This window comes from Schistocerca gregaria, chromosome 5 (assembly GCF_023897955.1).
Source record: "Schistocerca gregaria isolate iqSchGreg1 chromosome 5, iqSchGreg1.2, whole genome shotgun sequence".
Taxonomy (NCBI): Eukaryota; Metazoa; Arthropoda; class Insecta; order Orthoptera; family Acrididae; genus Schistocerca; species Schistocerca gregaria.
The window spans coordinates 319,353,979-319,366,510 of NC_064924.1; the positions used below are offsets into that span (position 1 = coordinate 319,353,979).

General features: G+C 37.6%; 1 protein-coding gene across 1 annotated transcript in view; it reads right to left on the reverse strand.

Annotated features, from left to right (window-relative positions):
• Positions 1–12,532, reverse strand: part of LOC126271960 (uncharacterized) — a 60,430-nt gene that overhangs the window by 32,653 nt on the left and 15,245 nt on the right. The window contains exon 2 of the mRNA XM_049974411.1: positions 3,709–3,986. Within this exon, the coding sequence (XP_049830368.1) occupies positions 3,709–3,986 (278 nt within the window). The remainder of the gene's footprint in view (positions 1–3,708; positions 3,987–12,532) is intronic.

Here is a 12,532-nt window from a genome sequence, read left to right on the forward strand (position 1 = left end):
TTTCGTAATTTTTTCTCAACCTCATTTTTTAGTTATATTTTCCTTCCGTCTTCTTCATTTTACGTATTTTTATACTTTTTCCTGTGGTCAAATTCAACATCTCTTATGTTATCCAAATATTAGTACTAGTCCTGTTCTTTTTACCTATTGATCATCTGCTGCTTTCTTCACTACTTCATCTGTTAAGCATACACATTTATCATCTGCCATGTTCAGCCAGTCATTATCTAATGCTCCCATTGAAACACACAACTACTTCTGTTTCTTTGAACTTATCCAGGTCCCAACTCCTTAATTTTCCAACAACAGTTTTTTCAATTTTAATCTGCTGTTTATAATCAATAAATTATGTTCAGAGTCCGTAACTACTCCTGAAATATCTTCCAGTTAAAATCTGGATTTAAATACTCCTTTTATACAATCAATTGAGAACTTTCTAGTGTCCCCAGGTCTCTTCCACATATACAATCTTCTTTCATGATTCTTAAGGCAAGCGTTAGCGATTTCCCATTGCCCATCACCATTAACTTTTTGTGTGCCATAACTATCTGAATAATTTCCTTTATATCACTATACATTCCTTCAATCTCTTCTTCATTTGTGGAGGTAATTAGAATATAAACTTTTACTGCTGTGGTGCATGCTCCCTTTGTATATTTTGGCTACAATAATTTATTCACTAAGCTGTTCATCGTTACACCCTAATTCCTTTTTTTTTTTTTTTTTTTTTTTTTTTTTTAATTCATTATTACACCTATCCTGCATAGTCCTGTTTCACTTTGTGTCGATCGCCCTGTACTGACCTGACCAGAAGTTCTGTTATGCTTAACACATTTTACAAATTTGCAGTATATTTAACTTCAACTATCTATTTTCCTTTTGAATCCTCTAGCCTATCTAATCGATAAAGGGATCTAATATTTCAAGTTCCAACCTGATGTTTGATAGTTTTGTTTTCCCTGGAGGTTATATTTTGGGTAATTATTCTCCAGTGATCCGAATGGAGCACTATTTTACCTTGAGAATGTTTTACCGGAGAGGGTGCCATCACTTAATCACACAGTACAACTACATATCATTACGGAAGAAAAAATGGAAAAATGGCTGTAGTTTCCCCCTTGCTGACAACTGTTCACAGTAACAGCACAGCAAGGGCATGTTGGCTAATGTTGCAGGGCCAGATCAGTTGATCAACCAGACTATTGCCCACCTGCAACTACAGATAAGAATGCTGCCCCTTTTCAGGAACCATGGGTTAGTCTGGCCCCTCTGCATGTACCCCTCTGTTGTGGTTGTTTGTACTGTTGAGGCATGCAGACTATCTCATCTTGGCAAGATCACGGCTTTTGGGGAGACATTCTCTCTACACTTTGCATTACTGTTTTCAGTTGAGTGGATTCATGTTGGTCCTGTATGTTTTCTAATATTGTCCACCCACTTTCTTTTTAGTAACTGTCTTCTTTTACCACTCATAAGCCAGAAAAGGACTTCATATCCCCATCTACAATCCATTTGCCTGGCTCCATGTCCTGCCCCCTTCTGTTAATTTTCGTAGTCCAAATTATTATCTTACACTTCAGCCTGTTTGTTATCCATCCATCCATCCCTCACTCACTCACTCAGCAACACTCAGTTTCTGAATGGTTTTCAGGTTGAAAATCCACACCTCACTGCCATTTGTCAAACCTGACACTACACACAAATTGCAAACTTTCTGTTTCAAACCTATTGTAGCTTGGTCTTCAAAACTTTGCAGGGCAGTTTTACTCCTGGGTTTGTTTCTTTCACTGTCCTAAAAACAAGGAACTTAAAAATTTGTTGTATGCCTTCAATACTTCTGATCCATCTATCAAATGAATCAAATGTTTAAAGGAAGTTCTGAATACTTTTAAAATACTCTTTGTTCTCAGTTACTGATGTAACATGATTCTACCCAACAATAAATATATCTGCACCTTCTCACATTCTCTCAAAGATATTTCCGAATAGTTTTATGGAGTTATCCACATTCTATAATGTTGCTACATAACACTCTCACTTCCTCTTTAATAGTTGCCTTGAAATATTTCAAATTTTCTCTCTAGTTCTCTCTGCACCTGCAACATATTTTATTGCTTGCATAAGTACCTTTGATAAGTAACTGATGATTTGATATAATCTATTTGTTAGTATGCAAAAGTCGTAATTTGGATCTAATATTTCTTCATTTAATCATGTCTGGTAGTCTCTCTCTTTTTTCCAACTGTCTTCATTATTCCTTCACACAGTAAGAGGCTATGGCCACTTCAAAGTCTCATGTGGTTTAGAATCATCATATCCTGTGCAATTCCCTTGTTGTTTCATAAAAATAGTGAATTTCATTTTTTGTTCCACTTCGAATGTATCAAGTACATTTTCTATTAATTTTCTTCTGGATGATTGCAGACAAAAACCAATCTTACTGGGGGGAGGGAGGGAGGGGGGGGGGGGGGGGATGGACTGTCCGTGTCATTTCTACAGCCATACTGAAAAATCAAGTTTTAGTTTTTGCCCTACTTTTGAGTTAACACTCCCTCTCCCAGATTATAATTTCTGGTAGGATCTTCTGCCAGTTCATTGAGGTCTTTCCATCTCCTCCTCATAATGTGAGCCCATAGGTGCACAGACTAATTATTTCTGTGGAAGAGATTTTCTTTATTTTTAAAACAAATGTTCCCAATCTGTCCAATATTGCTACATATCTGTTTTTAAATTATTTCTTGATTACAATAAAGCCTAGTTCTGAAATTCCTACTTCCCAATTTTAATTCAATTTGTTCTTTAATTGATATCTAATTATATACCATTTGATTTAAACTATAACATGTCTTTCTGTTTATTTATACACATGTTACATTTGTTTACGTCAAGAGCCAATTTTACAACCAGCAACACGTGTCAATTCTCAGCAGGTTTTGTTCCACTTGCACTAAAATCTTGTTTAAAATTTCCTATTTACCACATACTTTCGAAGCTTTTAAGATCATTTTTACTTAATATACTTCCCTAACATATTTCTTTGGTACAGTTACTGTAAGTAATTGAGGATAAGATAATCTTTATACTTCCTGGCAAAGATTTCATATATGTGTACAGCAAGCCACTACCAAGACCCCTAGCCTGATTCTGAGACAACTAAAAATGATGAACTAGATACTACAACTTCTCAAAATAAATAAGAGTGCCACGTTACAGTATATTCCCATAGCCATGCTTCTCTTTATTGGACGAGAACAAGTGACCAAAACATATCTGTTCTGTGCAAAATGTTTGTCAATCCACGCATGTGGCATTGAGTTCCACTGATTGAAGTTTGATCTGGGCTAGCTGACTGACATTGGAATTGGAATTAAATCACTTGCGTCAAACACTATAGGGGAGAAAAAAAAACACATTAAATTTCTTATTCTTGAGTTATTACAATTCCTAAACATCTGATTATTTATTTTGATTATGTCGGATACACAAATGATGCAAATCATTACAATGATATTAACAAGCACAGAACATATAATTAAATATGAAACTGCATGGTTTGTGAAATATTCCTTCGTTATGTCAGCTGTACTTCAAAGGCAGTTCAAAACAACAGTGACAGACACTGTGTTTCATTACAGTTGGTAAACCTGAAAGAAGCTTTTGTGGCATCATGCACATACTGACAGTAAAAATTTCAATTGTTCATTGTACCATGCAGCTAGGCACTTGCAGCAGGCTGGCCAAGCAGGACCCTGAGCTGCTCCACAAAGTGCCAACAACAACATTGGGCCTGCAAATCCATTCCAAGCACCAATAGCTGTCGCTACAGTGCCGGCTACAGCCAGAGATGCTGCCGCTGTAAGACGTGGTCCCATACGATCAGCAGTGGCACCACCGAGTGCCTGTGCCAAGGCATAAGGCAGTAGTAGTGCAGTGTCTAGCAAGCCCAGACGAGATCTGGATAGCCCCAGTTCCTTGGCCATTCCAACCTGCAAATGGGTAGACAGCACCAGTATTATCTCAGTTGCATTAATAAACTACATAATTTCACTCAACTCTGTCAGTGCATAATAAAAGATGACAATAACATTAAAAAGGAAACACTTCCTGAGGTTCTTCGCGTATTTGTTTGATCATAAACTGACTTTCAGCTACTTATGCACATGTGTGTTTTTGAGTTAAATTTGTTAAACAATTTACTGTTTAACTGCATATGATGATAATCACAAGCGTCTCTGGCCATTCTCAAGTGACGACTGAATGGTACAACCACAGATAAAGTGACTTGCAACTTACACAGACATTACGGATACAGATGATTGATTAAATGGTGAGATACAGTGTGTTAACATTTTAATTGCAAAGAAATCACTAAGTTAATAAAAAGGAGCAATAAAGTTGAGTTTACTATTGTAATCTGACATTTGCACAACTTGAAGTTATTTTTACAGAATTTAGGAAGGAGGTAATATTTGCACTTTTAAGGCATGGCTGGCATTGTGTGTCGTATTTACTGATTTCAAACATTTCTATCTTTCTATTTCTGACAGTATGTAAAATATCAAAATACACTTAATGTGGGTAGTTTTCTGTTAAAAGAACATCTACATCTACATCTACATCCGTACTCCGCAAGCCACCTGACGGTGTGTGGCGGAGGGTACCCTGAGTACCTCTATCGGTTCTCCCTTCTATTCCAGTCTCGTATTGTACATGGAAAGAAGGATTGTCGGTATGCTTCTGTGTGGGCTCTAATCTCTCTGATTTTATCCTCATGGTCTCTTCGCGAGATATACGTAGGAGGGAGCAATATACTGCTTGACTCTTTGGTGAAGGTATGTTCTCGAAACTTTAACAAAAGCCCGTACCAAGCTACTGAGCGTCTCTCCTGCAGAGTCTTCCACTGGAGTTTATCTATCATCTCCGTAACGCTTTCGCAATTACTAAATGATCCTGTAACGAAGCGCGCTGCTCTCCGTTGGATCTTCTCTATCTCTTCTATCAACCCTACCTGGTGCGGATCCCACACTGCTGAGCAGTATTCAAGCATTGGGCGAACAAGCGTACTGTAACCTACTTCCTTTGTTGTCGGATTGCATTTCCTTAGGATTCTTCCAATGAATCTCAGTCTGGCATCTGCTTTACCAACGATCAACTTTATATGATCATTCCATTTTAAATCACTCCTAATGCGTACTCCCAGATAATTTATGGAATTAACTGCTTCCAGTTGCTGACCTGCTATTTTGTAGCTAAATGATAAGGGACCTATCTTTCTATGTATTCGCATCACATTACACTTCGCTACATTGAGATTCAATTGCCATTCCGTGCACCATGCGTCAATTCGCTGCAGATCCTCCTGCATTTCAGTACAATTTTCCATTGTTGCAACCTCTCGATACACCACAGCATCATCTGCAAAAAGCCTCAGTGAACTTCCGATGTCATCCACCAGGTCATTTATGTATATTGTGAATAGCAACGGTCCTACGACACTCCCCTGCGGCACACCTGAAATCACTCTTACTTCGGAAGACTTCTCTCCATTGAGAATGAGCATCTCCGCTATGTGATGAGTAGCGACTTTCCTTTGCCTAGTATTCTTACAATCCATCATGGACTTTTGATTCTTGCAAAGAATTTCATGAAAGTTCCAAAAAGATTGATTTCTGTATTTCCTAGGCTTCAAGTTCTCTCATGTTCTGATAAACTAATTGACATAGGCCTCTCTGAGTGATGTACACACTTTTATACACTATTTGCTACCGGTTTCACTGTGTCTTTGCTGCTGAATCCACCGTAAAACAGATCTGTAACTGGAAGACTAACTTTTTTGCAACACACTTTGAAATTCTGCTAACATATGGGTTAATGCACCTGTTTTTGTAACTACTGACTGGCTAGTTTTGGTCAGAAATACATAAGTGGTAATTTTATACAGAAGTTTCACTACTATTGACAAGCACTTTACAACAACAACCTAATTTATTAATAATAAGTAAAAAAGATACAATTAAACCATTGGCATAGAGAGCAAAATATAAAATCAATGGTCAAGCACAGAGAAAAGTAACCACTGGCCAGTGAGGCAGAGCTGTGCAAATTAGGTTATCTGAATACAAAAGAACCTGGAGATTAGAACAGACATAAATCAATCTTTTTGGAATATCTTTAAACAAAAAATTACCCACACGCTTTGTGACTTTTACACAGTGATATGAAAAGCAGAAAGATTACGCTACCGGAAATCAATAAATATATTACACAGAATGCTACCTTAGTTTTAAACAACCAAGTACAATTCTATTTTTCACTCAGTTAAAATAAATCAGCCAATGAAACTATCAGTTAACAATAGTTAATTCAACTTTACTTTTAATTTACTGTTAAAAATATGATTTAAGCATGATATAAAAAATAATATGCAATCTGGTGTCTTCCTGGAGTATTTCTAACTTGGAAAATTCTTGGATATTTGTCTGGATCCTGTCATAAGCTCTGCTCGATATTTCAGCAAAAAAGCTCATAGTGATCTTCAGGTGGTTCCTTATGGCTACTGCTCCGCTCTTGTCAATGTTCTATACATGTTGGCTGTTACCCCCTCCATCCCTCTGCTCATGTTGCTATGTGTGCAGTCACAGCAGTAGGTAGCAGCAGTGGTGGTGGTGGTGGTGGTGGTGAAGGTAGTGGTGCCAGGTTGCAAACTGTGACATTCAGTGTCCACACTTTCACTGTCAGGTGTGAACAACTGCAGATGTTACTACTGTGCTCAAAATATAAACAAGCAGTGCACAGGAAGACAGACTAAGATCTGTCAAGTTGCCTCTGGAGGAAAAACACTGAACGTCTTTGCAGTACCTTCAATGTGAACACTGTTAATAAACTCTGACCATGAGCTGCTGCACCGTCACAGCTGTACGAGCTGCCAAAAGTTCACAAAGGGGGCATTCCACAGTATTCCACAGTTGGAAATGTAGGAGCACCAACATATGGCTTGGCCATACACCTAACTGTTCTCCTGAGTCCATCTGTGGGGAAATGCAAACATCACATCTGCAATTCCATTCATTTTGTATATCTACAAAAACTTCACCTCACTGATAGTAACCTGTTGGTGAGTGATCATGACCCTCTTCACCAGGGTACCACTAAAGGGATTAATGGAATTGATAAACAAGAAATTTGAGACCAAACTGATGAGGATCTTCGAGTTTGTGCTTACCTCAATTTACTTCCTGTTCAATGGAAATTACAGCTACATTTGGGTGGGACAGGATGGCATCTTCCCCCTTCTTGATGTCTTGGTGAAATGGAAACCATATAGCAAGCTGGGATACACTGTGTATAGAAAACCTACACACTGACCAGTATCTACATGTTCCCAGTAATCACCACAATTCCCAGCACAAAGGAATGTTATGCACACTTGTTCATAGCAATCCCAGCAGCAAGCAGAAAGGGCTTGTGTTTTGGCAGGTTGTACTTATAGAGAACAGCAGGAAGAAACAGAGGAGCACAAATCACTAGCACATATCCTCTTTGTTACCAATATCTCCAGAAAAGTTGACAGAATCTTGAAACATCACAATGTTACATGCGTATTTCACCCATCCCCTAAGACATTGATGCTACTAGATTTGGTAAAGAACAACCTAGCCCTTGGCAAAACAGCAGTCTACCAAATCCATTAGTATGGCAAAGCATACATTTGGGAAACTGTGTAAATTGTATAAGAGAGGTGCCATGAACACCACTTAGAAGTACGTCAGACCACCAAATCAGCAGTGGCCGACAATAGTACAAAAACTGACCATACTACAGACTACAACAATAGCAAGACACTTAGACAATCTTCCTCCTCCTGGGATTGCGTGATAAAAGAGGTAATTGAAAGAGTCTAATTAACAAAGGCAGTGGCCTACAGCTGATCCCAGTAAGTAACCTTGCAGTAAGCCTAGAAAAAGAAAACCATTCCCACATAGCGACACCAACCCTTGACAGCAGTGCAGAGACAGGAGATTGCAGTTCACAGCCTGGCACCGCTACTTTTATTATAGCCCCACTCACTGTGGCAGCTGCACAGATAGCAACATAAGCAGCAGCAGCAGGAGCAGCAGCAGCAGCAGGGACAGCAGCAGCAGCAGGAGGAGGAGGAGGAGGAGGAGGAGGAGGAGGCGGCATAGCAGCAAATGTATGTAGGGTGATGATAAGAAGTGCGGAGCAACAGTCATCAGGAACCACCAAAAGATGGTAATGAATCTGCCTGCCAAAGTATTGTGGAGAAATAAAAATGTGACACAGTTGGGCATCTCATAATTCTACAAGTAGAGCAGTAATACTTTTCTTTGTAAATATCCTGCATCATCATTTTACAAGTTTTCTGTATCATTAAAGTCTCAACTCATTTTATCTGTGATTGCATCATCCGATGGTGGCCTAAGAAGCTGAAGCCAGTTTGTAATCAAATAATTAATATTTGCAGAACACCTGAACAGGGTTTATTTATTAGCGTGAATTACCCAACTGTTTTTCACAGCTAACATTAGTTGAAATAAGCCAGTAAAATTAAATGACTAATTATTCCCACTTCTTTTGACAGTAATTCTGGGTTCTCATAACAACCTTTAGCATTAGTATTTTTATTTCATTAATGACTTTACTTATTTCTTCTGTTGCATAAAAATATTTTTCCATTCTCCATTAACCAAGTGATTTATCTGTGGAGATGCTCAATAAGAAATAATAAGACACAGCTAAACAAGAACAAAAGTTTATTATAACCACAATACAGAGATTTAATAACAAAGGAAAACTCTTCTCAATTAAAAAATAAAATAACTTCTCCGACACTAACAGGCATATGCCTCAAATACACAATGAATAAATGTAGTGGGACATAAGGACTATGCCACTGATAATCCCTAACAATGGAGGTTGAGCATTGGGCGTAGTTGACCAACAGGTACATCACAGGATAGTGCTGGAAAGTCTTAGGTCCCACTATGGTGGCTTCTGACTGGGCACTGACTGATGGGCTGCTAAGAGCCAGCACACGAATTGGCCCAGATCTTTGGTGGAATGTACTGCTGATGTGTTGGCTCAAGCCGCCCCATCTAGGCAGGGCTGTGAGGAATTCATACCGACCCAGTTCGCAAGCATTACACAGCGAAGGAAGTAGGTTCCTGTCACAGAGCACATCAGGTGGACGTTGTCCTGCCATCTGTCATGCTTGTTGTGATTGATACAGTCTGGGGATGTAATGCCTTGTTCATATACAAACCCTTCGTGCTTCTGTGGGAGGGCTTGTCAACCGTTTAGGCAAGCATTGGGTACAAGGCACCAAGCATTTTTGTTTCTTTAACTGGAATGAGGTTATAATTTTTCTAGCCTATTTTCATACATGAAGCTCTTACTCTAAGTCACAAAATATCAGCAATACATCAAACTAGACCTAGGACTTTTGGGTGCAGCAGAGTGATGAAGAAAGTATGAAGTTTTAGTTGAAAAAGTTACCAGTTCCAGACACAAAAATTTATAATGGAAAGCCTATATAAGTCATTAAATCATAAACCTCAAAAAAGAATTTACTCTAGAACTGAAAAATCTATGGAAAAAGCCATTGACTGAGGTTGCATCTACAATTACTCGGCAAATATTTGTAAATAGAAAAGGAACATTCTTCTTCAACAGAAAGAGGAGCATATTTTATTTCTAAATGTTAATGCACATTTTTTGCATTCTGGCATGGCATCTACAACTCTGTATACAACCTGAAGGTTATTACAGGTAGACACGGCAGCTTTTAATCGAGTACCGCATCTAGTGATAAGGGGGAAAGCTGATAAAGGAAGTCTTTTATACATTTACTTTTGTATTATGGAAAACCACTTATCCATTTACTTTTGTATTATGGAAAACCACTTATCAAGATTTACCAAACACAAGATACAAATTTATGTAAGTGTATGCATCTTAATACTTCACTATCTTTATAATATTGTGCATTATGCAGATAATGTGTGGTAAGGTACAGAAGACGGACTTGAGGTTTGGAAAGATAAGTAACAGGTAAAGAAATTTATCTGTAAGCATATCTTATCATATTTCATTCCATCAAGCTACTATACAAACCATGCATTGTTAAAACTTCACATTGTGGTGCAAATGTTTATTTTTTCCATGAGAAGTTCACAAAGAATCTGTTTCCCTTTTTCTTCACTAAAGTGTACCACTAAAATACTCAACATGTTTGTTCTGAATATCAGTGTTTCATATAGAATAAAATATACTGAATCATCAGAAACGAGTTGCCCTACTTGAGATATCTTTTCTTCATGTAGAAGCTGGAGGTATTACTTTCTTAATGTAATCTCTTTGGCAATGGACTTTTCATTATACTTCAAAATACGATTTCATAATGGGACTGTTGGGGCTACAAAGCAGAGAACCACATAGCAGAAATGCCACCACTGTGTCAAACTTTTTTCTTACTTTTGGGATTGAAGATACCAGTGGCGTGTTACCACATTATTTCCACTTTTTAGTTCCTTATTCTTGCCATGTTTTCTGCTTTCCAGAAGCTGCAGAATGCAATTTCATATATGGTGTTCATAAATTGTGACAGAGACATTACAAATAATACCTTACACCCTGAGAATAATCACTACTACTGAACAATGTCATACATTCTTTCATCGCCCACTTTGGGTTCTGACAGCTGTAATGAAGACAAAAGAGCAAAATTAAACAAGCCGAAGATCATCATATGTTGCATTGGCAACACTCTTCACTGTTTGCGACGTACTGAAACCCAAAATGCTTATGCATACGGAGTGGTCACCCTGCGAACAGCACGGTGACCCTTGTTAGCAATTACTTGAGTAGTTTCTCCTCCCATGAATTTTCACAGACAATTCAAGTAAAACAGGAACAACTTTTTTTGTTACATTAACCTTTTTGCTATTGATTTACTCAGTTGTTAAAAGCACTTCGTCGATTTTCTCTTACATATTTTATTTGGGATTTTTTTAAAATTTTTGTTTGTTGTTCATGACAAGATGATAGTATCTTGTATTACTAAACTACGATTCTTTCTTCACTATATACAAAGTGTCAAAACATTTCTGTTCGGAGTATTATGGTACTGCTTTTACTTCTGTTTGTAACTTAACGCGTATTTAGGCAACCTAATCAGCTGCCAAGAATTAGTACTAGGTGAGACGAATTTTTTTTTAACTGTGCAGCCCCAGGGTTACTCGCATGGCCTTTGTGCAGGAGCTGCTCCGAGAAATGGCAGTATCTCTGACAATCTTAAAAATGGTTAGGTTACTGCTCTCTCAGATCTGAAGATAACTCACATCAAATATTAATGTAAATCTGCGTACATTTATGATCTCAGAAAAGTGAGGCACATCCAATGACAGAACAGTATTTCAATATCTCTAAAACTAAAGAAGTTTATATCTCAGGGCGAATATAAATTTTCACAATGAACCTGTGAATTAACAATTTCTAATCGCTTCAAGCAATTTCAATGTAATGATATCTCAGATGGCAGCATTGTGCTATAGCTATCGTCCCTGAACACTATGTGTCTGTATCTATTTTATTTACTGACTTATAACATCTTTTATATTCTTTGACTATGCAAATGTTACTCAGAACATCCTATTCTCCACATTTACAGAGCAAATGAAGACGGCATCAGTGCCTTATATTTTGTCATACTTGTATATTTATTTACTGAACCTTCAGTATTTAGCCAGTCACTTCACTTAAATATTGAGTGAAAGTGCTAATAAAAAACTGTGCTAATTTAAAACTGGTCAATTGCATGTGTTAGCGGACACCACAACTGAAATGAGAACCAAAAGATGCTTCTGTTAAGAAGATGTAAATAATTGTTTAAATACTATTTAGCAGTAATCTGTAATCATTTACCATGAGTATTCTTGCACAAGAATACTGCCATATTTATTTATGGACAAATTTTTAATTTAGTTATTGTATTACTATAATTTATAATTATTGTACATTATCTGGATATGACAATGTGTATAACATTTCTTTATTTAAATATGATTATAACATGTAAGTTTTGTCCATGATGTGGCCAACTTGAATCACACCATGTCTGTAGAGATTGAGAAACATGTATTTTTGATGGGAATGGCCTTCTGCCATAGAGTTTGTCAGTGGCAGAACAATGCTGGAGTCAAGTGAAGACTGGGACTTCTCGAGTGAAGAGTTCTAGGGAGCGATCCTGGACACACTGTATCGAGTGCTTGAAGAAAGCAGATTGCCTATGGTAATGTGCATGTTTCACCGATATAGGTGATGGATTCTGAGCGGGAATTGCTCCTACAATACACTATGTTTTAAAGGGATTAGCTCATGAGAGATCTGAATGTGCACCAGGAACTGAGAACATATTGATTATGGGTTACTATTCTTTCTATCACTTATGTGAATCATCATGTTGAACTCTGAACTGTTCTGAGCTGATGAATATTTCGTATACTGTGATCATGAA